The 27,761-nt window shown below is 44.2% G+C and overlaps 1 protein-coding gene across 1 annotated transcript in view; it reads right to left on the bottom strand.

Annotated features, from left to right (window-relative positions):
* The window catches only part of GPR149 (G protein-coupled receptor 149), a 179,121-nt gene that overhangs the window by 138,379 nt on the left and 12,981 nt on the right, over positions 1-27,761 (bottom strand). Inside the window, exon 2 of the mRNA XM_077290715.1 lies at positions 8,200-8,392. Within this exon, the coding sequence (XP_077146830.1) occupies positions 8,200-8,392 (193 nt within the window). The remainder of the gene's footprint in view (positions 1-8,199; positions 8,393-27,761) is intronic.

Here is a 27,761-nt window from a genome sequence, read left to right as displayed (position 1 = left end):
CTGCACTGTTAACTACAGAAAAACAAAAAAAACTTTATAGAGAAAATCGAGCTCACCACATTAGAACCCAATGGCCGTGCACGGAAAGAAGTTCGTGTTAGCAGCAAACGAGCAGTATCAAGGAAAGAAAGGGAACCAGCAACAGATCCATCAGTGAATAATTATTTAAAAGCAAAAATCTTTCCTTCTTTGATATTGCTAACTATAGAACAGTCTCTAATTTTCCCTTCATCTATAAACTCCTGAAACGCTTGGGCCTCTCTCGTTTTATTTTTTATCTTTCAGAAAACTCTCTGCCTAACCCTTTACCATCTGGTTTATCTAATTTCAGTTCTTTACACTCTACTAAAACTGCCCTTACAAAAGTCACTAACCATCTATTAACAGCTAAATCTAATGGTCACTGCTCTCTGCTGATTCTCCTGGATCTCTCTGCTGCATTTGATAATGTGGATCACCAGCTCCTCATCACTACGCTCTGCTCTAGAGGCCTCAAATAAATTGCTCTTCCTTTGTCCTCCTACTACCTTTCTGCTTCCTCTGCTCTTCTCTTTAATGTTGGGGTTCCTCAAGGTTCACTTCTAGATCCATCCTTCTCTCTATATAGTACCCCTATTGGGTAAATGCAAGACAACTTTTCCTTTATTTCCTATATCCAATCACTCACTTGTTCACGTTACCTCCATTTTAAAAACATCTTCAGAATCCGAATTTCTCACCCTTGAAAATGAAAAAACTCGTACTGTCACTCTTATTCATTCTTGTCTGGACTATTGCAAGTCTCTACTGATCTGTCTCCCTTTCACCAAACTTTCTCTTCTGTAATCCATCCTGAATGCGTCAGTAAGAGCTAAATTCACAGTGCTCCACCACAATACATATTCTCCCTTATTTATGTATACCACCTAACCGCGCGCTCTGTTCTGCAACTGATCTAAGACTAACATCCTCCATAATCCCAACCTCCCACTTCTCTCATACGATACTAGCTCTCTCATTAAGTGTGCTTTAAAAACACATCTTTTTAGACAGGCCTGTCACCTCAATTCACTAATCTAACTCCTCCATGTTACCTCTTTCTTAATTTTCTTCAGAATCTGCTCATCGGTCTCCACATCCTTCATGCACTCAATAGCACTTGGTAACTGTACTTACACAGATCCTGGCTGATGACGGATCATGCAGCTTATTTGAAAACTCCTATTTATTATAACGATGGCTGAACCACACATGACAAGCACTTATTACCTATTGTGTCCCCACATTTTTTTTTTTATAGATTATAAGCATGTGAGCAGGACCCTCACTCCTCCTGTAACTGTTGAACTAGTGATGTCACTATTGTGTGTACACAATTGTAAAGTGCTGTGGAATATGTTGGTGCTATATAACTAATATTATTTATTATTATACTATATATCTGTTAATTATAGTACGTGTATCTGCCATCATACCACGGTATCTATCTGTCATTATTGCAGATGTTAAGCTGTCTGAATCCTACATGTCTGTTTGTTATTCTACATGTCTGCCATCATTCTACATCTCCACTGTTATCTGCAGTCGATATCCGCTTGGCATGTCTATCTACAATACTTTCTGTATTGTAACTTGAACTTTGCGGGTGCCACTGCAAAATCTCCAACACTTCCCCCCGATGTTAAGGGCCCTTAATAGTATGGACCAACAGAACCTACTGGGTCCTCCTAGGCTCTAATGCCATATGCAACTACAACCCCTGTACACACGATAGTTAAATTCCTAGATAATAATAATAATAATCTTTATTTATATAGCGCCAACATATTCCTCAGCACTTTACAATTAAGCGGGGACATGTACAGACAATAAATTCAATACAAGTTAGGACAATTTAAACAGTGACATTAGGAGTGAGGTCCCTGCTCGCAAGCTTACAATCTACAAGGAAGTGGGGGGACACAATAGGTGAAAAGTGCTTATTATTTCAGGTCTGGCAATTATAATAAATAGGGATTTTCATATAAAGCTGCATGATCCGGTCATCAGCCCGTGTGTTTAAGTGCAATAGTCAAGTATCAAGTGCAGTTATCATGTGCATGGAGGGTGTGGAGACAGATGAATAGTAGGGTGCAGATTTCGAATAATATTTGGAAGGAGGGAACAGAGCAAAGTTAGTTTACTGAGTAGTTGATGTGGTAGGCTTGTTTGAAGAGATGGGTTTTTAGAGCGCGCTTGAATAGGGCTAGGGATCAGTCTGATCGTCTGGGGAAGTGCATTCCAGAGAGCTGGAGCGGCACGAGAGAAGTCTTGTAGACGGAGGTGCGAGGTTCGGATTACGGGGGATGTTAGCCTTAGGTCATTTGTAGAGCGGAGGGCACGTGTAGAGCGATAGACAGAGATGAGAGAGGAGATATAAGGCGGTGCGGAACTGTGGAGGGCTTTGTGGGTGAGAGAGATGAGTTTATACTGGACCCTGTAGCGAATGGGTAGCCAGTGTAATGACTGGCACAAGATGGAGGCATCGGTGAAGCGGCTGGACAGAAATATGACCCTGGCTGCCACATTCAAGATGGATTGGAGAGGAGAAAGTTTGGTAAGAGGGAGACCGATCAGAAGAGAGTTGCAGTAGTCCAGACGAGAATGAATAAGAGCGACAGTAAGAGTCTTAGCAGGTTCAAAGGTGAGAAAAGGTCGGATTCTGGAGATGTTTTTAAGATGCAGGTGACAAGAGCGAGTGAGTGATCAGATATAGGGGTAAAGGAAAATCGGTGTCGAATGTGACCCCAAGACAGCGGGCATGCTGCTTTGGAGTTATGGTTGAACCCTCCAGGGTAATTTCGATGTTGGGAAGAGTGAGGTTAGTAGAAGGGAGAAACAAGAAGTTCCGTTTTGGAGAGATTTAGTTTCAGATAGAGGGAGGACATGATGTTAGAGACAGCAGACATACAATCCTTGGTATTTTGAATTAGGGTAGGGGTGATGACAGGGGAAGAAGTGTGTAATTGCTCAACATTGCTAATCAGATTTTTCTGTACTGTGAAGGACAAGATAGGTTTGGTAAAAAAAAAAGCCAATTCTGGTTAGTAAATATCAGGATCATGTTCACAACCCCATTAAGCAAAACAATTAGAGCCTCATGAGCACTGCCTTATGGCAGATCTATATATATTGGATCTGTAATATGACATCCAAAGCCTGAAATTTTATACAAAGGCACAGTAAGGATTTTTTTTTCAAGAATAAGTGAAATCTGTGAGAAAACTAAAGCATGTTCCGTCATATGCCGGAGGTATTCTCCTACAAATGCCTTATGGAGATACCATATGTTAGGACACATAGCGCACATGAGATGTCGTTTGCATATTTTTCCAAGATAACATTGCCTTATGTCCGACCTTTTTTATTCTCTTTTATGTTGTTGTTTTTTTAGTTCACTACTGGATATATTTTTCAGTTTATAAAATAATATATTTCATGTTATTCCACCAAATCATATTCTTTATCACATTTAATAAGCCTATTGAAAAAAAGACTATTGTAAATTTAAATGCATTTGATGGTGCAAATGTCATTTTTGCATATTTCCATTCTCCCTGACTCCAGTGGGTGTTGTGTTCTTTTCTTGAGCTTTGCAGTAGTTTGTAATGCCTGCGGGGGATACTTTCTCAGGTGTAATAGTGCTGAGTCTCTAGTATTGTGAGGTATGCTCAAGAATACTCTTCTGTAGCTGAGTGTTTCTTTTCTGCTGCTTATGAGTCACACTACACATTATATGCTTGTTACAGTGCTCTTGTATCCCCAGCACAGCAAATAGGAAGGAGCAAGCACTGTCATGTAATTGGCAAGGTAATTGAAAACTATATCTCAGTGGAAGCATAAAGTAGAGAAAAGAAGTGATAAAAATGACTGACATCATTTTCTAGGATGATTAGAAGGACCTTGTTGCCATAGCTTCTTTTCATGAACTTTATCTTAGTAACTTCTTTCCACCATTATTTATGCTGCTATGGTTAATATATATATAGCTTTGGGGCAGCACGGTGGCTCAGTGGTTAGCATTGCAGCGCTAGAGTCACGGGTAGTGATGAGCGAATATACTCATTACTCAAGATTTCCCGAGCATGCTCAGTTGTCCTCTGAGAATTTTTTAGTGCTCGGAGATTTAGTTTTCATTGCCGCAGCTGAATGATTTACATCTGTTACCAGCATAAGTACATGTGTGGGTTGCCTGCAGCGCTGAAAGCTAAATCTCCTAGCACTAAAAAATACTCGGAGGACCCCCGAGTGTGCTCGGGAAATCTCGAGTAACGAGTATATTCGCTCATCACTAGTTTTGGGTTCAAATCCCACCAAGGACAACATCTGCAAGGAGTTTGTTTGTTCTCCCCGTGTTTGCGTGGGTTTCCTCTGGGTACTCCAGTTTCCTTCCACATTCCAAAGACATACTGCTAGGGAATTTAAATTGTGAGCCCCATTGGGGACAGTGATGATAATTAGTGATGAGCGAATATACTCGTTACTCGAGATTTCCGGAGCACGCTCGGGTGTCCTCAGAGTATTTTTTAGTGCTAGGAGATTTAGTTTTCTTCGCCGCAGCTGAATGATTTACAGCTATTAGCCAGCTTGATTACATGTGGGGATTCCCTAGCAACCAGGCAACCCCCACATGTACTTATGCTGGCTAATAGCTGTAAACCATTCAGCTGAGGTGATGAAAACTAAATCTCCTAGCACTAAAAAATACTCTGAGGACACCCGAGGGTGCTCCGGAAATCTCGAGTAACGAGTATATTCGCTCATCACTAATGATAATGTGTGCAAACTGTAAAGTGCTGCGGAATATGTTAGCGCTATATAAAAATAAAGATTATTATTATTAGCTTTAGTAAGAAAAAGAACATTGTAAAGATTTCTCGTGCCTCTAGAGTTCCCCTGTATCTGTATAAAATCCAGTGTCTGGCAAGTTGTACAGATATTTTGGATCACGTCTGAGAATTGGTGTCTCATGACACATTTCAATGTGTAGACAGAGCAAATGAGCCAAATTTGGCTACTCAGATGTAAGGTATTTTTGACTTTTTTTGTGCGAGATCTTGTTTTTTGTAGTTTTGGATTTTTTTTGCATCATTTTATGGTACAAATATCAGTGTTTGATTAATACTTGTTGTTAAGAAAGTGAAAACACATTTTACCATTGTTTTTTGTTTTGCTTCATTTAAGTTTGATGTTGTTTTTTGAATCCTCTACATTGCATCTTAGATTTGATGTAATAATTAAGGGAATGGCCACTCCACTACCTTTTTAAACAAAATCTGTCAGCAGGTTTTTGGTACCTCACCTGAGAGCTGCATGGTGTAGGTAAAGAGAAGCTGCATCCAATGAAGTACAGTATCACTTAGATTACTGGGTGCAGCAGTTCTAACACAATCAGAGCTTTTAGATTTAGCAAGAAAGCAGAGCTGAGAAAGCTAACCCCACCCACACCAGGCTCTCAGCTTTAGTTAGAAACGGTATTATTGAAGAAAATGAAGAAATGCGGCACTCCTTGTTTCTTTAAAATTAGACCTTTTATTCCTTGATGCGTGACATGCTAGGTGGTGCGAGGAAATAAAGAAGGGGGTAGATATAATTCCTTTTAGAGGCTGTCAGGTAGCATACGTCACAATGATGAAAGCAATATATGCAAATATAAAAATATAGATAAACCTGTTCTGTCGTTTAAACCTAATGGGCCATGGGCTCTTGTCTTGAGAATCCATTTTAATTCTCTTTGTAAGAGTCATTTATTGTGATCTCCTCCTTTTGGAGAGTATTTATCCCGTTCTATTCCAGCATATGTTTTTTATCATTGTGACATATGTTACCTGACTGCCTTTAAAAGAAAGTAGATCTACGTCACCACATACTTGCACCCGAAGAAGCATTTTGCTGAGCGCAAACTGGCCGTCGTCCTTCTTTCCCCGCATACCCTGCCCGTTGCTAACATGTCCGGCATCACGGAATAAAGGACTAATTTTAAAGGAACAGTGAATGCCGCATTTTTTTTATATTCTTCAATGATACCCAGCCATGATAAGCTCCTGGTGCTAGAACAATCATTAAAGGCAAACAAAAACATGGAGCTTGGGAAGTGAGGCATTGCTGAAATCTGTGTTTTAACCCCTACAGCATGATGTCTTCAGCTTACATGGCAAAAACCTGCTGGCAGATTCCCTTTAATCATTTTCTCAATTAAACTTTACTTAAATTCTATTTTTACTTTTGAGTATTCGAATTTTATTCTAGTAGGTTGGAATACTTGTGTATTCCAATACATTTTCGTCTTCGCGTGTCTTCTTATCTTAAGACAACACTGAAGACTGTTCCATTAAAAGCATCAGTCCCAGAGGTTGTGAGCTGAAACATGGGGAGACAAATTGAGTTATTCTCTAATCCTAATTGTTTCTGTTCCATTGTTTTAGATGATGGCTCCACTTGTAAGTGATAAATGTGCACTGCTGAAGGGTTATTCCTATCTCAGCTTTTCATGGCTAAAAGGGGAATAATCCAGTCCATCTCGATCCACTGTAGATGAAGCTATAGAATCCACTTAGAGCAGCTATGTTGGTTACGTAAGATATAGTAATAAATGTGAGTTAAGGTACCTTCACACGAAGCGACGCTGCAGCGATAGCGACAACGATGCCGATCGCTGCAGCGTCGCTGTTTGATCGCTGGAGAGCTGTCACACAGACCGCTCTCCAGCGACCAACGATGCCGAGGTCCCCGGGTAACCAGGGTAAACATCGGGTTGCTAAGCGCAGGGCCGCGCTTAGTAACCCGATGTTTACCCTGGTTACCAGCGTAAAAGTAAAAAAAACAAACAGTACATGCTCACCTGCGCGTCCCCCAGCTTCTGCTTCCTGACACTGACTGAGCTCCGGCCCTAACAGCACAGCGGTGACGTCACCGCTGTGCTTTCACTTTCACTTTAGGGCCGGCGCTCAGTAAGGGTCAGGAAGCAGACGCTGGGGGACGCGCAGGTGAGTATGTACTGTTTGTTTTTTTTACTTTTACGCTGGTAACCAGGGTAAACATCGGGTTACTAAGCGCGGCTCTGCGCTTAGTAATCCGATATTTACCCTGGTTACCAGTGTAAAACATCGCTGGTATCGTTGCTTTTGCTTTCAAACACAACGATACACAGCGATCGGACGACCAAATAAAGTTCTGGACTTTATTCAGCGACCAGCGACATCACAGCAGGATCCTGATCGCTGCTGCGTGTCAAACTAAACGATATCGCTAGCGAGGACGCTGCAACGTCACGGATCGCTAGCGATGTCGTTTCGTGTGAAGGTACCTTTACAGAAAGAGCGTATCTAATTAAGAAGGGAATGCTAACTTAGACATATTTCAGTGTTTTGCAGTTGATTAAAGAGGAGCTCTCACTTGATCCAAAAATTTATTAAATATCTTGTAAAAAATGCTCCAGTTCTCCTGATTCTGCTGCTCTTTTTCTTTCTTTTGCTACTTAGTTTCATTTACTTTGAAGCGCAGTATGTGAAATTTCTGCTTGCAGTCCAATTGGACATTTCTTCAGTCTCTGGAGATGTGCACTTTCGCTTATCCCTCCCAGATAGTATCAATCTAAGCTCAGCAACATGTTACTGTTAAATCAGCTGCCGAACTGTGTTTTGCAGTGAATTACAAAAAGAGGGCAAAGGGCACGCATCCAGAGAAGATTTCGCCCGGTTGAACAGCAAGCATAAATTTCACATACTGCACTCCAAAAGCAACAAATGAGAATATACTCTACAATGGAATGATGCACCGTAAAAACGAAAATAGTGGCACAGTCAAGAGAGCTCAGGGATTTTTACCGGGTGTTTAACTCAATATTGTTAGCAAGTGAAGGGTTCTCTATAATCGATATTGTCTATTCAATTAATCACAGTTATACATAATCTATACTAATACATTACAGAAATATAATAATTTCGTATTGTCACATTGATGGCTAAAACTTAAAATTAAAGATAGGTAAATATACAATAGTTTCATATTGTTATCAAAACGTTACTACACAGCACGGCCCATTTATTTATTGCAAATGTCTAGTAAATTACGTCATATTACTGTACTATTATTAATGGAAAAATTCAACAGGTATAAAATAACCATACACTGTTTTTATCTTACATTTTTCGAAGTACAATAAGCAACTTATTCACCCACCTTGGCAATCTTCTGATGACATTAAATATGCATTCCTTTTGCAGTTGATGATGCAGCCACATGGGAGATGACTCCAATGCTCAGATAAGACAAACAGAGAGGTGGTGGTAGCAGCTAACAATGTCAGAAGAAAACTTAATGTCTCAAATGAAAGGTTCTGGAAGCCAACAATGTGCTGAACAGCCATCTGTATCTGAAAGGCAGAGAATTGATATAGTAGGTAATTCAATAATAACTCAAAGAGTAACTAACGTGTGTTAGGTATTTAACATTATCAGTATCCCCATTGTTAAATTGAACTGAGGTGTTGATGACCTACCTTGAGAATAGATCATTAACAGTGGATATATAGAGTCTAAGTACCCCTGATAAAATGAAAGTTTTTTTGGCATGTAAAACAATAATTTCTGAATTTTTTCACCTTTAATCAAATATAATCAATAAATGTCACCTATAATCTACGTCCCTTATTTGATGCTCTCTTCACTTTTTGAAGTGTTTTTTAGGCAAAGTACTCCCATAGACACGGTTGCAAATTAGAAAAATTTGTTTTTACGCACAGTACTATCACAGGCATGGATGCATAAAAGCGGAAAAATTTGTTTCTACGCACAGACATAGGTACAAAAGAGTAGAAAAATGTGTCTTTACCCACAGCACCATCAGCGACATGGGTGCTTAACAGTAGAAACATTTTTTTGGACACACATGACATGACTTCCACAGATGTAATAAAAAGCAATGAAATCCCTGAGGAGTCCTTGCAGGATGTGCCATTAATGAGGAGAGACTGTCATCTCCTGGCCAGATGAAATCAAGCAGAACCAGCTGAAAGATTTGCAGGGGGAGCGACTTTGTGTGCTGGACCAGATCAGATGACCCACAGGAAGAACTTACTTGATATAAAAGCCCTACACGACAAACCACAGGCAGATTTGATTCCAGGGAAGTGTGCAGAGCAGACGTGCTACACAGATGACCCTGAGACCAGTGTGACATTCCTCAGCAGGAAGCCTATGCCACCAAGGTTCTGGTCACCACCTGGCAAGGTCCGGATTCCCCTCAGGATAACTCCAAGTTCCATCTACAATGGTCAGGACCAGGATCCACACCCTGTGCTGGTCTAGCCTCCAAGACTAGATGTCACCTGTCAAGAGCCGAGGCCTAGTTCCCTCTACCCCGAGCCTAAAAGACTTCCACCAACAGTCAAGCTGAGAAGTTCCACAAGGAGACTGACAGGAGAGGCTTGTCTGCAATTGCAGCGGAACAATGCAAGTGAGCAGGGCCGTCACTTCCAGCTATAACCTACGGTACCAGTGTAAGAAGAAGGACCAGGGGTACCTGTCTTGTGCCGGGTCCGGAACTGTCAGGGCTGTCTCCTCTGTTGTCTGGGGTAAAGCTTAGAGACCCGGACCGACCTTTGCACGACAGAGCAGGGAGTGTGTCTACTAAGAATAAGCCTGCTCGCGCACGTAAGCAGACAGACTTGGCGGGAATCGACAGCGCGTGGCAGGGACAAGAGAGTGCTCCGTCTACTGAGCACCGAAGTAGTGCAGGTCTGCGCTCGTGCTTCCCTCCGGTAACTCACAAAGACTGTGACCATTATCTTGCCGTGTGTCTGCTGGCTGCAGCGACATGAGGTACCAGACGCTCCGGGTCCGTGAGTAACGTGCGCGCATCGCTTAGGAAATACTGGGTAACTCACCAACAACTGTGCTCTCATCCCCCGGTACACATCTGTTGAGCCACGTTAGGCTCCGTTAATGCTGTGGACTGTGCTGCACCCTGCACAGCAAACCCTGGACCAAGTAACTCGTTAAAGATGCCGAGGACAAGCCGCTGCCGTCGGGATTCGATTCAGGGATACCTACAGGACGACACCGGATCCATCCCGCACTGACCATGTTGTACCTATTGTGGACTCTTCAGTCAGGAAGCCGTCAGACTGATACGTTAACTTTTGAGAACTGTTGTTATCTCTATTATACAATTTACCCCATCCCATGTACAAAACTATTAAACCCCAGTTTTATGCTACTTCCTCCCTGCGTGGAGTATACCCCTGTTCCAGTAAACCAAGTTAACTCTTGCTCTGACTCCTGTCCGTTACTGCATCCTGCAACATGCTCACACTGGGGTAGGCTGGGTTTAGGACAGCGTGTTGGGAGGGGACTGGTTGGTGCATGGCAGGCCCAACGTGTGTTAATAAACTACCTCAAAAAGACACTTGGGGCCTAGCGAGAAAATCTAATGACCCCCGCTAGGGCCAGAGCTGCAGAGATAACTTAGGTGGTGACTCCCACGACTGGGTGCACCACCTTTGCTAAAAGAACATTAATGTTATATCGTGAACTATTTTCTTTGTTATTACAAATTTATTGCTAATCGTTTTAAGAATGATTTGCATAGTTACTAACTCTAATTGTTTAAAGTTACTGCTGTAAATAAATAGAAATATATCGATCCCTGACTGTTACACTCTGCTTGTCAATATTGTAAAGAGCAGATGAACATGACATGGGTAATAACCATGCAGACCGATGTGCGTTTTCTACACAAGGACATACCTCATTTACAATAACATCACTGCAAGGCAGTACCGATCTAACACTGCATCCAGACACCTGCATTACACAGACACAGTTGCAGATTAGAAAAAATGTCGGATATGTACTGTACTATCACAGACACAGGGGCTGAGTACACATAGAGAGTGTTTTTGGAAAACTGCACACAAACAAAACCTAATACTCTCCTTCCCTACAGCTGTGTCCTGCCCCTATGCTAAGTAGAGCAGAAATAAAAAATAATAATCTTAAACAAGGAGCAACAGGTCCACATGAAGGAGATGGATATGGCGGAGTAGGTGGAAGAGGCAAGGGAGACAAGAGGTAAGGGAGGAGTAATCCAACAGAGTTTGTGTTGTTGGGTACTTTTAATTTTTAATGAATGTTAGGTTCCCCACTTTGAATGTGGATAGGCGGATGCGCCTGTCTGTGATCACACCCCCTGACATGCTAAGCACATGTTCCTACACTACACTTGCAGCAGGCCAGCATCTCCAAGGCATAAAAGTTGTAATGTGCTCATAAATAGTGATGAGCGAGTGTACTTGTTGCCCGGGTTTTCCAGAGCACGCTCGGGTGGTCTCTGAGTATTTATGGCTGCTCGGAGATTTAGTTTTCCTTGCCCCAGCTGAATAATTTACAGCTACTAGTCAGCTTGATTACATGTTCCCAAGCAACCAGGCAACCCCCACATGTACTGGGTGGTAGCTGTAAATCATTCAGCTGCTGCGATGAAAACTAAATCTCCGAACACAAATAAATACTTGGAGACCACCTGAGTGTGCACGGGAAAACCCAAGCAATGAGTACACTCGCTCATCACTGCTCATAAAGTTTTGCCACTTTTCAGCCATGCTAACCCTGCCTTCCGAAGTGGTGGTGGTGCCCATGCTACATTGGCGATTTCCTCCAATGCCTCTGCTTTATTCTTTATTCTAAGGAAATGCCAAGCCAGACTACTCTTTTGAGTTGTATTTGATTTACCGATTTCAGCAGTGTGGTGGGCACTAGCAACCGATGTACTGGCTAGGGAATGCACGCTGTACCTTTGCACCCTGCTCCCTCTTTTGCTGTGTTGCTGGCGCAGTGTGGCCACCTCCTCTTCCTCCAAACTGCACACGTCACTAGGATGTCCTCCGCTCCATGAAGGGTCTAGGACCTCATCATCATCCCTCTCACCATCTTTCACCCACTCCTCAACCCTGCACTCCTTGCCAGTCTGCACACTGCAGAATGATGATGCAGTTGGCAACTGTGTTTTGTCATCCTCTGAAATGTGCTATGGTGTTCCACTAACCACATGCACTAGTCTTTCCACGTATTCATCCTCCAACCTACCAAGTGGTTGGGCATCAGTGCACTCAGTCTCTTAGACTTCTGAGGCAGGGCAAAGTGGAAGGGTCATGGAACCCCAGCCAGGGAGTAATCAAAAAGCAGAAGAGAATGCTGCATGACTTGTGGCTCAGACTGCTTGGCTCATTTGCTAGAAAGTGAGGTGGAAATAGGATGACCATGGTCCTCAGATGCCAACTCTGCATTTTCTGCAGTGGACTGGGTGAATGATAATGCGAAGGAACTGGTGGCACTCTCAGCCATCCAATCTAACACCTTTTCAACATCTTGCAGTACTCAGCCCTACAAAATTATGCAGAACATCCTGTCTCTGCGTGCAGCATAGGAAGGTGTTTCATTTGGGCATATAGCAGGCACAGAACTGCCATGTCCTCTCCCTGCAGCAGCTACTCCAACACCACCATGGCCACGTCCCTTATTTGATGCTCTCCTAATTTTTGGAAGTGTTTTTAGGCACTAGTGTTGAGCGATACCGTCCGATACTTGAAAGTATCGGTATCGGAAAGTATCGGCCGATACCGGCAAAGTATCGGATCTAATCCGATACCGAATACCAATACAAGTCAATGGGACTCAAGTATCGGACGGTATCCCTGATGGTTCCCAGGGTCTGAAGGAGAGGAAACTCTCCTTCAGGCCCTGGGAACCATATTAATGTGTAAAATAAAGAATTAAAATAAAAAATATTGCTATACTCACCTCTCCGACGCAGCCTGGACCTCACCGAGGGAACCGGCAGCGTTGTTTGCTTAAAATGCGCGCGTTTCCTTCCTCCCGTGACGTCACGGCTTGTGATTGGTCACGTGCCGCCCATGTGGCCGCGACGCGACCAATCACAGCAAGCCGTGACGTAATTTTCAGGTCCTGAATGCCTAATTCTAGGCATTCAGGATTTTAAAATTACGTTCCGGCTTGTGATTGGTCGCGTCGCGGTCACATGGGCGACGCGACCAATCACAAGCCGTGACGTCACGGGAGGCAGGAAACGCGCGCATTTTAAACTTACGTCACGGCTTGTGATTGGTTGCGGCACGGCCACATGGGCGGCACGCAACCAATCACAAGCCGTGACGTAAGTTTAAAATGCGCGCGTTTCCTGCCTCCTGTGACGTCACGGCTTGTGATTGGTCGCGTCGCCCATGTGACCGCGACGCGACCAATCACAAGCCGGAACGTAATTTTAAAATCCTGAATGCCTAGAATTAGGCATTCAGGACCTGAAAATTACGTCACGGCTTGCTGTGATTGGTCGCGTCGCGGCCACATGGGCGGCACGCGACCAATCACAAGCCGTGACGTCACGGGAGGAAGGAAACGCGTGCATTTTAAGCAAACAACGCTGCCGGTTCCCTCGGTGAGGTCCAGGCTGCGTCGGAGAGGTGAGTATAGCAATATTTTTTATTTTAATTCTTTCTTTTACACATTAATGTTGTTTCGATACCGATACCCGATACCACAAAAGTATCGGATCTCGGTATCGGAATTCTGATACCCGCAAGTATCGGCCGATACCCGATACTTGCGGTATCGGAATGCTCAACACTATTAGGCACACTAATCTCACAGAGATGGTGGTAGAGTAGATTTATTTTTAGGCACACTAATCTTACAGACACAGCGATACAGTAAAATTATTTTTTGGCTTACAAATGGTAAAGAGACAGCTACAGAGTAGATTTATTTTTTGACACACTACTCATATAGACACAGCTGTACAGTAAAATTATTTGTTAGGCCTACAAATAGCAAAGAGATAGCTACAGAGTTGATGTACTTTCTATACACAGCGATACAGTAAAAAAGATTTTGGCCCACAAATGGCAAAGAGACGGCTGCAGATTATAATTATTTATTTGGCACACTACTCAATGTACTCATATAGACACAGCTGTACAGTAAAATTATTTTTTGGCCTCACAAATGGCAAAGACATGGCTGCAGAGTAAAATTATTTTTTTAGCACGCTACTAGTATAAACACAGCAGTAGAGTAAAATTAGCTTTTGGGCCCACAAAAGGCATACTACTCGTATATACACGGCTGCATAGTACACAGCAACTTCTTGGAACAGTACTCCCACAGGCGGGGAGGAGCAGAGTACCCAAAGAGGCTTAAATGTACAGTACTCCTACAGGCAAGGGTGTAGAGTAAACAAAGAGGCTTAAAGGCACAGTACTCCCACAGTCGAGGTTGCAGAGTACACACAGTGACTTTTTGGCACAGTACTCCCACAGATATGAGTGCAGCTTTTTGGCACAGTACTACCATGGGTTCAGAGTACACACAGTGGTTTAATGGCAGAGCACACAGAGAGGCGTAAAAGCACAGTAATCCCACAAGCAGGGGTGCAGCGTACACAAAAAGGCTTAAAGGCACAGTATTCCTGCAGACAGAGGTGCAGAGTAGAATTATTTTTTGGGACCAAACATGACAAAGACATGGCTGTAGAGCAAAATAATTTTTTGGACCACAAATGGCAAAGAGACGTATAGAGTAGAATTACTTTTTTGCACAATACTTGCAAAAAAATGGCTGCAGATTAAAATTATTTTTTGGACCAAAAATGTCAAAGAGATGGCTGCAGAGTAGAATTACTTTTTAGGCACACTATTTGATTATACATAGCAGTACTCCCACAGGTGGGGAGGTGCAGAGTACACAAAGATGCTTAAAGGCACAGTACTCCCACAATCGAGGTTGCAGAGTACACACAGTGGCTTTTTGGCACAGTACTCCCACAAACATGGGTTCAGAGTATACACAATGGCTTAAAGGTACAGTACTCCCGCTGAGACACATGCAGAGTGCACAAAGAGGCTTTTTTGCATTGTGTGCTGTCTAATTCTGCCCCTAAATCCAGCTGTGTCCTGTCCCTACACTAATCAGAGTAGAATGGCGGTGGCACTTGTAATCTGGTATTTATACAGGGTCACGTGGTGCGCCGGCCAACCACAGCCATGAAAATATTTGGTATGGTTGTAATAGCTCAGAAAGTGCCCACAGCCTGAAATTTTGATGATTGGCTGCACCGTAGCCTTTCAACAAATGTTATTAGACATATGAACCTGAACAGCAAACTGAACATCCTGTTAAAAGTCCATGTTCAGGCTTCGGTACCGAACACTAGGTGTCTGGTACTAATCCTGACTAGAGTTGAGCGACTTTTACTTTTTTCGGATTGAGTCGGGTTTCGCGAAACCCAACTTTGTCAAAAGTCGGGTCGGGTGAAATCGGCCGATTATTGCTAAAAGTCGGGGGCCGACTGAAACACGAAACCCAATGCAAGTCAATGGGGAATCAAAGTCGGCAGTGAGTGGAGGACAGGAAAACACCTACAGTGCCCATTTTAATGCCAAAAACATCAATTCTTATTACTTAAGCTTGTCAATCTTAATTTACTTTATAATAATATGCATTGAAAACTGGGGGTCATTTTGCTAAAGTTGTGGGAGGAGTAGGGCTGGCTCAAGATTTTCGTGGGCCCAGGAAACGCGGAATACGTCACGGCGGTGGAGCAGGGAGAGGTAAGTATTTCAACTTTGCAAGTGCTGTGATCCTGAGCAAGCAGGGGGGCCCACTCCTTCGTAGGAAGGTGCAGATGAAAGTGCAGGTTCCTTCATCAGGTGGGGGGCAAACTCGTTGGCGACATCACTGGCACAGGGCCCCTCATAGTATGGTGGTGTGTTTGACGGCGCGTGGAGCCTCCCACTGGCAGAGACACTTTTGCGTACTATGAGGGGCCCTGTGCCAGTGACGTCGCCAACGAGTATGCCCCCCCCACCTGATGAAGGAACCTGCACTTTCATCTGCACCTTCCTCTTTGTCCCCATGTAAGGTGGTATAGTATGCAGAAAGGGGAACCTGACTTTCAGCAGAGTCAGATTCTGGCTGTGTAGAGTGCAAGAGGAATGTAGTGGTCTGGGTCAATGTACCAGCAGACTCATCTAGCAGTGGCTGGGCAATGGGCAGGATGAGGAGGAAACACAGTTAGTAGGCCCAAATAATAAAGTGTGCTAAATGCAGTTCAAATGTGGTAACAGGACTAAACAGGTGGCATTGCTTTGTTCAGTGGAGGAAAACTGTAATGAGTGGCAGACACAGTTAGTAGGCCCAAATAATAAAGTGGGCTAAATGCCGTTCAAATGTGGTAACAGGACTAAACAGGCGGCATTGCTTTGTTCAGTGGAGGAAAACTGTAATGAGTGGCAGACACAGTTAGTAGGCCCAAATAATAAAGTGGGCTAAATGCAGTTCAAATGTGGTAACAGGACTAAACAGGCAGCATTGCTTTGTTCAGTGGAGGAAAACTGTAATGAGTGGCAGACACAGTTAGTAGGCCTGAATAATAAAGTGGGCTAAATGCAGTTCAAATGTGGTAACAGGACTAAACAGGTGGCATTGCTTTGTTCAGTGGAGAAAACTGTAATGAGTGGCAGACACAGTTAGTAGGCCAAAATAATAAAGTGGGCTAACTGTCTGCCAAAAAATTGTTCATAAATAAACAGGTGGCATAGCTAGGTAGAGGGGTGGGCTCCTGTCATGATCTCAATGGCAAGAGATCATAGCATCAGCATATATAGGAACTAGCTCTTGGAAGATGGAAACTGAGCTGTCCATGAACTAAACCTAACGCACAACTAGCAGTGGCCGGGTAGCATGCCTACGTTGATTCTAGATGCCCAGCACCAGCCGGAGGACTAAATAATGCTAGCAGAGGAAAATATTAGTCCTAGCTCACCTCTAGAGAAATACCCCGAAAGGAGACAGAGGCCCCCCACATGTATTGGCGGTGAATCAAGATGAAATAACAAACGTAGTATGAAAATAGGTTTAGCAAATTTGAGGTCCACTTACTACATAGCAGAAGACAGGAAGGGCACTTTCATGGTCAGCTAAAAAACCCTATCAAAACACCATCCAGAAATTACTTTAAAACTCTGGCATTAACTCATAACACCAGAGTGGCAATTCCTGTTCACAAGAGCTTTCCAGACACAGTAACGAAACTACAGCTGTGAACTGGAACAAAAATGCAAAAACAAACATGGACAAGAGTCCAACTTATCTAGTAGTTGTCTAGGAGCAGGAACAAGCACAGAGAGGCTTCTGATAACATTGTTGACCGGCAAGCAACTAACAGAGCAGCAAGGTTATATAGCGACTCCCACATCTTGATGGGAACAGGTGAACAGAGAAGATGAAGACACCAGTTCAATTCCACCAGTAGCCACCGGGGGAGCCCAGAATCCAAATTCACAACAGTACCCCCCCCCTCAAGGAGGGGGCACCGAACCCTCACCAGAACCACCAGGGCGATCAGGATGGGCCCTATGAAAGGCACGAACCAGATCAGAGGCATGAACATCAGATGCATTCACCCAAGAATTATCCTCCTGGCCGTATCCCTTCCACTTGACCAGATACTGGAGTCTCCGTCTGGAAACACGAGAGTCTAAGATTTTCTCCACAACGTACTCCAACTCACCCTCAACCAACACCGGAGCAGGAGGCTCAACGGAAGGCACAACCGGTACCTCATACCTGCGCAATAATGACCGATGAAAAACGTTATGAATAGAAAAGGATGCAGGGAGGTCCAAACGAAAGGAAACAGGGTTAAGAATCTCCAATATCTTATACGGGCCGATGAACCGAGGCTTAAACTTAGGAGAAGAGACCCTCATAGGGACAAAACGAGAAGACAACCACACCAAGTCCCCAACACGAAGACGAGGACCAACACGACGACGGTGGTTAGCAAAAAGCTGAGTCTTCTCCTGGGACAACCTCAAATTGTCCACCACCTGCCCCCAGATCTGATGCAATCTCTCCACCACAGCATCCACTCCAGGACAATCCGAAGATTCCACCTGACCAGAGGAAAATCGAGGATGAAACCCCGAATTACAGAAAAACGGGGACACCAAAGTGGCAGAGCTGGCCCGATTATTGAGAGCGAACTCCGCCAATGGCAAAAAAGCAACCCAATCATCCTGGTCAGCAGACACAAAACACCTCAGATATGTCTCCAGGGTCTGATTAATCCGCTCAGTCTGGCCATTCGTCTGAGGATGGAAAGCGGACGAAAAAGATAAATCTATGCCCATCCTAGCACAGAATGCCCGCCAAAATCTAGACACGAATTGGGTCCCTCTGTCAGAAACGATATTCTCAGGAATACCATGCAAACGAACAATATTTTGAAAAAACAGAGGAACCAACTCGGAAGAAGAAGGCAACTTGGGCAGAGGAACCAAATGGACCATCTTAGAGAAACGATCACACACCACCCAAATGACAGACATCTTCTGAGAAACAGGCAGATCTGAAATAAAATCCATCGAGATGTGCGTCCAAGGCCTCTTAGGAATAGGCAAGGGTAACAACAATCCACTAGCCCGAGAACAACAAGGCTTGGCCCGAGCACAAACGTCACAAGACTGCACAAAGCCTCGCACATCTCGTGACAGGGAAGGCCACCAGAAGGACCTTGCCACCAAATCCCTGGTACCAAAAATGCCAGGATGACCTGCCAACGCAGAAGAATGAACCTCAGAGATGACTCTACTGGTCCAATCATCAGGAACAAACAGTTTATCAGGTGGGCAACGATCAGGTCTATCCGCCTGAAACTCCTGCAAGGCCCGCCGCAGGTCTGGAGAAACGGCTGACAATACCACTCCATCCTTAAGGATACCTGTGGGCTCAGAGTTACCAGGCGAGTCAGGCTCAAAACTCCTAGAAAGGGCATCCGCCTTAACATTCTTAGAACCCGGTAGGTATGACACCACAAAATTAAACCGAGAGAAAAATAATGACCAGCGCGCCTGTCTAGGATTCAGGCGCCTGGCGGTCTCAAGATAAACCAAATTTTTGTGGTCAGTCAATACCACCACCTGATGTCTGGCCCCCTCAAGCCAATGGCGCCACTCCTCAAAAGCCCACTTCATGGCCAAAAGCTCCCGATTCCCAACATCATAATTCCGCTCAGCGGGCGAAAATTTACGGGATAAGAAGGCACAAGGCCTCATCACGGAGCAGTCAGAACTTTTCTGCGACAACACTGCCCCAGCTCCGATCTCAGAAGCGTCGACCTCAACCTGAAAAGGTAGAGCAACATCAGGCTGACGCAACACAGGGGCAGAGGAAAAACGGCGCTTAAGCTCCCGAAAGGCCTCCACAGCATCAGGGGACCAATCAGCAACATCAGCACCCTTCTTAGTCAAATCGGTCAATGGCTTAGCAATATCCGAAAAACCAGCAATAAATCGACGATAAAAGTTAGCAAAGCCCAAAAATTTCTGAAGACTCTTAAGAGAAGAGGGCTGCGTCCAATCACAAATAGCTTGAACCTTGACAGGATCCATTTCAATGGAAGAGGGGGAAAAAATATATCCCAAAAAGGAAATCCTCTGTACCCCAAAAACACACTTAGAACCCTTCACACACAAAGAATTAGACCGCAAAACCTGAAAAACCCTCCTGACTTGCTGGACATGAGAGTCCCAGTCCTCCGAAAAAATCAGAATATCATCCAGATACACAATCATAAATTTATCCAAATAATCGCGAAAAATATCATGCATAAAGGACTGGAAAACTGACGGAGCATTTGAAAGACCAAAAGGCATCACTAAATACTCAAAGTGGCCCTCGGGCGTATTAAATGCGGTTTTCCACTCATCCCCCTGCCTGATTCGCACCAAATTATACGCCCCACGAAGGTCAATCTTAGAGAACCACTTGGCCCCCTTTATGCGAGCAAACAAATCAGTCAGCAACGGCAATGGGTATTGATATTTAACAGTGATTTTATTCAAAAGCCGATAATCAATACATGGTCTCAAAGAGCCGTCTTTTTTTGACACAAAGAAAAAACCGGCTCCTAAGGGAGATGACGATGGACGAATATGTCCCTTTTCCAAGGACTCCTTTATATATTCACGCATAGCAGCATGTTCAGGCACAGACAGATTAAATAAACGACCCCTTGGGTATTTACTACCCGGGATTAAATCTATGGCACAATCGCACTCTCGGTGCGGAGGTAACGAACCAAGCTTGGATTCTTCAAAGACGTCACGATAGTCAGACAGGAACTCAGGAATTTCAGAGGGAATAGATGATGAAATGGAAACAACAGGTACATCCCCATGAGCCCCCTTACATCCCCAGCTCAACACAGACATAGCTTTCCAGTCGAGGACTGGGTTGTGAGATTGCAGCCAAGGCAATCCTAGCACCAAATCATCATGTAGATTATACAGCACCAGAAAGCGAATAATCTCCTGGTGATCCAGATTAATACGCATAGTTACTTGTGTCCAGTATTGTGGTTTATTATTAGCCAATGGGGTGGAGTCAATCCCCTTCAGAGGAATAGGAGTCTCCAAAGGCTCTAAATCATACCCACAGCGTTTGGCAAAGGACCAATCCATAAGACTCAAAGCGGCGCCAGAGTCGACATAGGCGTCCGTGGTAATAGATGACAAAGAGCAAATCAGGGTCACAGATAGAATAAACTTAGACGGTAAGGTGCAAATGGAAACAGATTTACCAAGCTTTTTAGTGCGCTTAGAGCATGCTGATATAACATGAGTAGAATCACCACAATAGAAACACAACCCATTTTTCCGTCTAAAATTCTGCCGCTCGCTTCGGGACAGAATTCTATCACACTGCATACTCTCTGGCGATTTCTCAGTGGACACCGCCAGATGGTGCACTGGTTTGCGCTCCCGCAAACGCCTATCGATCTGAATAGCCATTGTCATGGACTCATTCAGACCCGCAGGCACAGGGAACCCCACCATAACATCCTTAATGGCATCAGAGAGACCCTCTCTGAAAGTCGCCGCCAGGGCGCACTCATTCCACTGAGTAAGCACAGACCATTTACGGAATCTTTGGCAGTAAATTTCCGCTTCATCTTGCCCCTGAGATAGGGACATCAAAGTTTTTTCTGCCTGAAGCTCCAAATGAGGTTCGTCATAAAGCAACCCCAAGGCCAGAAAAAACGCATCCACATTGAGCAACGCAGGATCCCCTGGTGTCAATGAAAAAGCCCAGTCTTGAGGGTCGCCCCGGAGCAAGGAAATCACAATCCTGACCTGCTGTGCAGGATCTCCGGCAGAGCGAGATTTCAGGGACAAAAATAATTTGCAATTATTTCGAAAATTCTGAAACCCAGATCTATTCCCCGAGAAAAAGTCCGGCAAAGGAATTCTCGGCTCAGATACAGGTGCATGACAAACAAAATCTTGCAAATTTTGTACCTTCGTGGCGAGATTATTCAAACCTGCAGTTACACTCTGAAGATCCATTGCAAACAGGTGAACACAGAGCCATTCAAAGGAGAGAGAAAAAAAAAAAAAAAAAAAAAAAAAAAAAATTTCAGCAGACTACTTATTTCTCTCCTTTCTCAGCCAAGGATTTTAACCCTTTAGGGGGCCGGTCAAACTGTCATGATCTCAATGGCAAGAGATCATAGCATCAGCATATATAGGAACTAGCTCTTGGAAGATGGACACTGAGCTGACCATGAACTAAACCTAACGCACAACTAGCAGTGGCCGGGTAGCATGCCTACGTTGATTCTAGATGCCCAGCACCAGCCGGAGGACTAAATAATGCTAGCAGAGGAAAATATTAGTCCTAGCTCACCTCTAGAGAAATACCCCGAAAGGAGACAGAGGCCCCCCACATGTATTGGCGGTGAATCAAGATGAAATAACAAACGTAGTATGAAAATAGGTTTAGCAAATTTGAGGTCCACTTACTACATAGCAGAAGACAGGAAGGGCACTTTCATGGTCAGCTAAAAAACCCTATCAAAACACCATCCAGAAATTACTTTAAAACTCTGGCATTAACTCATAACACCAGAGTGGCAATTCCTGTTCACAAGAGCTTTCCAGACACAGTAACGAAACTACAGCTGTGAACTGGAACAAAAATACAAAAACAAACATGGACAAGAGTCCAACTTATCTAGTAGTTGTCTAGGAGCAGGAACAAGCACAGAGAGGCTTCTGATAACATTGTTGACCGGCAAGCAACTAACAGAGCAGCAAGGTTATATAGCGACTCCCACATCTTGATGGGAACAGGTGAACAGAGAAGATGAAGACACCAGTTCAATTCCACCAGTAGCCACCGGGGGAGCCCAGAATCCAAATTCACAACAGTAAGCCGGAGGACTAAATAATGCTAGCAGAGGAAAATATTAGTCCTAGCTCACCTCTAGAGAAATACCCCGAAAGGAGACAGAGGCCCCCCACATGTATTGGCGGTGAATCAAGATGAAATAACAAACGTAGTATGAAAATAGGTTTAGCAAATTTGAGGTCCACTTACTACATAGCAGAAGACAGGAAGGGCACTTTCATGGTCAGCTAAAAAACCCTATCAAAACACCATCCAGAAATTACTTTAAAACTCTGGCATTAACTCATAACACCAGAGTGGCAATTCCTGTTCACAAGAGCTTTCCAGACACAGTAACGAAACTACAGCTGTGAACTGGAACAAAAATGCAAAAACAAACATGGACAAGAGTCCAACTTATCTAGTAGTTGTCTAGGAGCAGGAACAAGCACAGAGAGGCTTCTGATAACATTGTTGACCGGCAAGCAACTAACAGAGCAGCAAGGTTATATAGCGACTCCCACATCTTGATGGGAACAGGTGAACAGAGAAGATGAAGACACCAGTTCAATTCCACCAGTAGCCACCGGGGGAGCCCAGAATCCAAATTCACAACAGGCTCCTCTGCTGAGTAGCAGACAGTGGTAGCAGGCGCAAAGCATTAACTTGTCTAAATGGAGGCCAGGGCCCCTGTATATTTTAACTATCATCTATCATTTCAACAAATTTGTACAGTATTGGTAGTGCCATTGAAGGATTTAACAGCACAAACTACACAGTGGTGGAGCAGGGAGAGGTAAGTATTGCTAGTGGTAGAGCACTGTTTGAGCTGGGGGGAACACTCTCAAGGGGGCGGCGGTACTGGCCCAGGGCCCCTCATATTACGATGGTGTGTCTGACGTTGGTTGTGCACCACCACCGTCAGAGACACTTCATTGTACTATGAGGGACCCTGTGCCAGTGCCGTCGCCAAAGAGTGGGCCCACCCACCTGTCCAGGCAAACTGTACTCGCACAGGTGCTTGCGCCAGGTGGTGACCATGGCCCTGTGGGGGGAGTCAGCCCATTTAGGGAGGTATAAAAATGGCCTATGGTGGACATTCAGCAGCTGCAAATGGAGGAATTGGAGAAGTCAGTAAGAGGAGGCCAAAAGCAAGACATTTTTCAGGAAAGCTACGTGTCAGCAGGGGAAGGTGGGGCAAAATAATTTGAAATCCATGATTGTGGACTGTGGACAAGCTTTCTGTTCTGGAGGAGGAGGAGGAGGGTGGCGAACGCCTACAGCCAACTGTTTCCTAGACCGTGGGCTAGGCAGAACTGTCCCACTATGGCTGCCCCCTATGGACCCTGCATCCACCACATTAACCCAGTGCGCCATGATGGAAAGTAACGTCCCTGGCCATGCCTACTGGTCCATGCATCTGTTGTGAGGTGCACCTTTCCACTGACTGATTGCCTCAGTGCATGGACAATGCGGTCTTTGACATGCTGGTGGAGGGCTGGGATGGCTTTTCTCGCAAAGAAGTGCCGACTGGGTAGGTCATAGTGTGGTACTGCGTAGGCCATCAGGTCTTTGAAAGCTTCGCTTTCACCCAACCGGTAGGGCATCATCTCTAACGAGATTAGTATAGCAATGTGGGCGTTCAAACACTGTGTACCTGGATTTGAGGATGAGTACTTTCTTTTCCTAATGAGAGTCTCTTGTAGGGTGAGCTGGACTGGAGAGCTGCATATGGTGGAACTAGCAATGTTGGTGGTGGACATGGCGGATTGAGAGAGGGTTGGTGATGGTATTCTTGATGTTGGCCTACATACAGTGTTTCCTACCATTAACCTTGTGATTCCCTGACTGCTTTGGCCTTGCGACGATACCTCCACATTTGCTGCTGGTGGTGTCCTAACCGGTGGGCTTACAGTGAGGAAAGCAATGTAGCATTGCTGACTACCTTCATTCTGAGCAGGTGCACCAACGGTATGTGACGTTTGGTAGTTAGTCCAGGCTTGCAAGTGCATGCTGTTTAAATGTCTAAGCATGCACATTGTATTTAAATTTTGAAGATTCTTCCCTCTGCTAAAGGTCTTTGAGCATTTCTTACAGATAACTTTTGACTGATCATTCGGATCTTGGTTAAAAAATTGCCACACTACACTCTTCCTACTATGGAATACCTTTTCAGGCATTGCACGCTGTGCTACTTTCACCGGAGGGCCATGCTGTCCTAAAACTGTTTTTGTTTTTGACACACGTTTTTGGCCTGATACGGGCCTGCCAGATGACAGCTGTTGCGAAGTAGATGGCTGCTGCGGATCATCCTCCTCTGCTTCTGAGCTACTGGCAGCGGCACCCTCTTCCCCCAATGGCTGCCAATCTGGGTCAACAACTGGGTCATCTATCACCTCCTCTTCAATGTCATGTGCACCTTCCTCTGTGTCACAGTGTAAGGTGCTATAGTGTTCTGGACGGAGCACCATAGTCTCATCAGGGTCAGACTCTGGCTCAGTACACTGCGAGGGCAATGTAGTGATCTGAGTCAATGGAACAGCATAATAATCTAGCTGTGGCTGTGCATCAGTGCACTCCGTGTCCGATTCATCTTGTAATGGGCAGTTAACAATTTCCCTTTCTAACCCAGGCACGGTATGTGTAAAAAGCTACATGGAGTAACCTGTAGTGTCGCCTGACGCATCCTTCACTTTTGGTTTGGGTGAAGGACACAAGGAAACCAATAAGTGAAGAAATAAAGAACGGAGCGGCACAGTCCTCCAAATCAAAGGTTTTTCCCAGACTACTATCAGGGTATATTGGAATCCGACAGTGGACTACACAGCCAACGAATCCTGACTTTGGGTGCTCCTCTGAAACTAGACGTCCATCTGCACAATCCACATATAAGAAAAGATGAGGGCACTCACCAGTCTTCACGAGATTCAAACCTTTATTGATAACATGTCCAAATAAAATTCATGGCCGGAGGTGAGAGAGCCGCAGCTCGTGTGAGCAGGGGAAAACAGGGACGACGGCCGTTTCGCGCTGTGCTTGCGCTTCTACGGCTCAGTTTGTGCAAAGGTAAGGTGGCGGAAATATAGTGCCGGCCATGACACCTCCCCCCACCAACCAAAACCCTCCCACAACCTTAAAATACACTAACTATTAAAAGCACACATAAAAACAAAACAGAAAAAATAGAATACTATAAATGACTTTAGATATTGCACATCATGGCTAATAATACAAGCATTTGCTGTTATTCCCAAGAAACTGATCCAACCAATTACAAACCGTATTATATCTCTTACATTGTTCATCAAATAATTTTACAAGAACTTCAGGCTATATTACTATCTAATTTATAAGAATACAGACATGTCCACCCTATCATTAAAACCCAGAGGTCCCAACGCGATACTACGCATAATCCACCTAGCCTCAAACCTAAGGCGCAAATTGTCCAGATCACCCCCTTTAACTGGTAGACTTACTTTCTCAATTCCCGCAAAGGTAAGGCTTTTCGTATTGCCCCCATGTTTTTCTTTTATGTGGGTGATCAGACGTGGTACACCCTTACCTGTTACCACCGACCTGCAATGTTCACAAAACCGGACATACATCGATCGAATCGTCTTGCCTATATAATAATGCCTGCTGGGGCAAAAGACCATGTAAACTGCGTGGTCTGTTTTGCATGTAATAAAATCATTAACTACATGTTCTAATGCACCTATACGTAGAACCCGATCTGTTACATGTTGTCTACAAAACGAACAGTGCCCGCACCTAAAATTCCCTTTCGGAACCGTGGAGTTCAACCAATTCTGATTTGACCTAGTGATGCGGTTTTTCACTAATTTGTCTCTCAATCTGACACTGCGATTATTGGCTATCAACGGGCCTCTGGCTGCAACCTCTGCCAAATCCTTATCTCGCCCTAAGATATGCCAATTCTTTTTGATAGCCAACCATATCTGTCGATCCATATTACTATATGCAAAACAAAAAGTGAATCTTTTCCCTACATTAAAATTTTGGCTGGGTGATATATATTCACTCCTCATTTTTCTCTCATTAGCCACTCTATCTTTTGCTAACCCTAGTAAATTACCTGGGTAACCCCTCTGTTCAAATCTCCGTAACATCTCATCTGATTGACGTTCAAAGCCTTCATCGGTATTATTTACTCTACTTACTCTTAGGAACTGACTGCGGGGTAACGCCCGCTTTGTATGCACCGGATGAAAACTCTTAAAGTGCATCATAGTGTTGGCTGCCACAGGTTTACGATACAATGATGTACAAATCCTATCTTCTTTAATCTCAACTAGAACATCCAGGAATTCCAACCGTCGCCCTCCAAACACTGATGTGAAGGCCATATTCATCCTATTATTCCTGTTCAGTTGAGATACAAAATTGTTGAAAACCTCCTCTGTACTATCCCAGATCACTACTATATCGTCGATATATCTTTGGTAGAATTTAATATGTTGCAAAAAACTGTTATCATCTGCATAAACATATCTCTCTTCAAAAAGGGCTAAAAACAAATTGTCGAAAGTACAAGCTGCCGGTGTCCCCATCGCAGTCCCCACTTCCTGTACATACCATTCATCCAAAAACATGAATGCATTGTGAGTAAGGATAAAATCCAAACCTTCACATATGAACCTGATAAATTCACGGCTTTTATTCGTAGTGCACAAAATCTGCTCAATGGCCTCCACCCCTGTCTTCTGAGGAATCCTCGTATATAAACTTCCCATATCTATCGAGGCTAAGGAATAATCATCCTGCCATTTGAAATCTTGAATACTTTTAAGGAAAGAATTAGTATCCTTAAGATACGCAGGGACGTCCTTAAGTAACAGCCGTAACAACCAATCAATGTACTGGGACAGGGGCTCAGTGAGCGACCCTATCCCAGCCACGATTGGCCGTCCTGGAGTGCAAAGAACAGACTTGTGCAATTTAGGAATGTGGTACCAGTGGGGTCTGGTGGGGTACTCCGGCAGCAGTTTCTCCGCTTTCTTTCGTGTAATAATGCCTAATTCCACATATTTCCTCAAAAAGGATCTCAACTCCATTTTGTACTTTTGTACAGGACTTCTAGGCAACAACCTATATACCGTACTATCTGATAATTGCCTTTTGCCTCAGCAACATAGTAGGATCTGGGAAGCAAAACTGTTTTGCCCCCCTTATCGGCAGCTCGCACCACCGTATCTTCCCAAGTACGTATCTCCCGCAAGGCTTTGTTTTCCTCTATCGTCAAATTACTAGGGGGTTTCTGATATATAAGTGCCTCTACATCCTTAATGACTTGCGCTTCAAGTAAATCCACCAGGTTACCAGGGGAAACTATCGGCATAAACCTAGAAGGAACTCCTCCCCTAAATGGGACTGTCTTATCCCCATCTGGCTGATCGAAACAACCAGGATCTTCATTTATGCCCAACAATAATCTAGCATCCTCTCCCACATCAGCTAAAGCCCCTGTACCTG

This window comes from Ranitomeya variabilis, chromosome 2 (genome assembly GCF_051348905.1).
Source record: "Ranitomeya variabilis isolate aRanVar5 chromosome 2, aRanVar5.hap1, whole genome shotgun sequence".
NCBI lineage: Eukaryota > Metazoa > Chordata > Amphibia > Anura > Dendrobatidae > Ranitomeya > Ranitomeya variabilis.
This window is presented reverse-complemented; position numbering and strand designations above follow the sequence as displayed.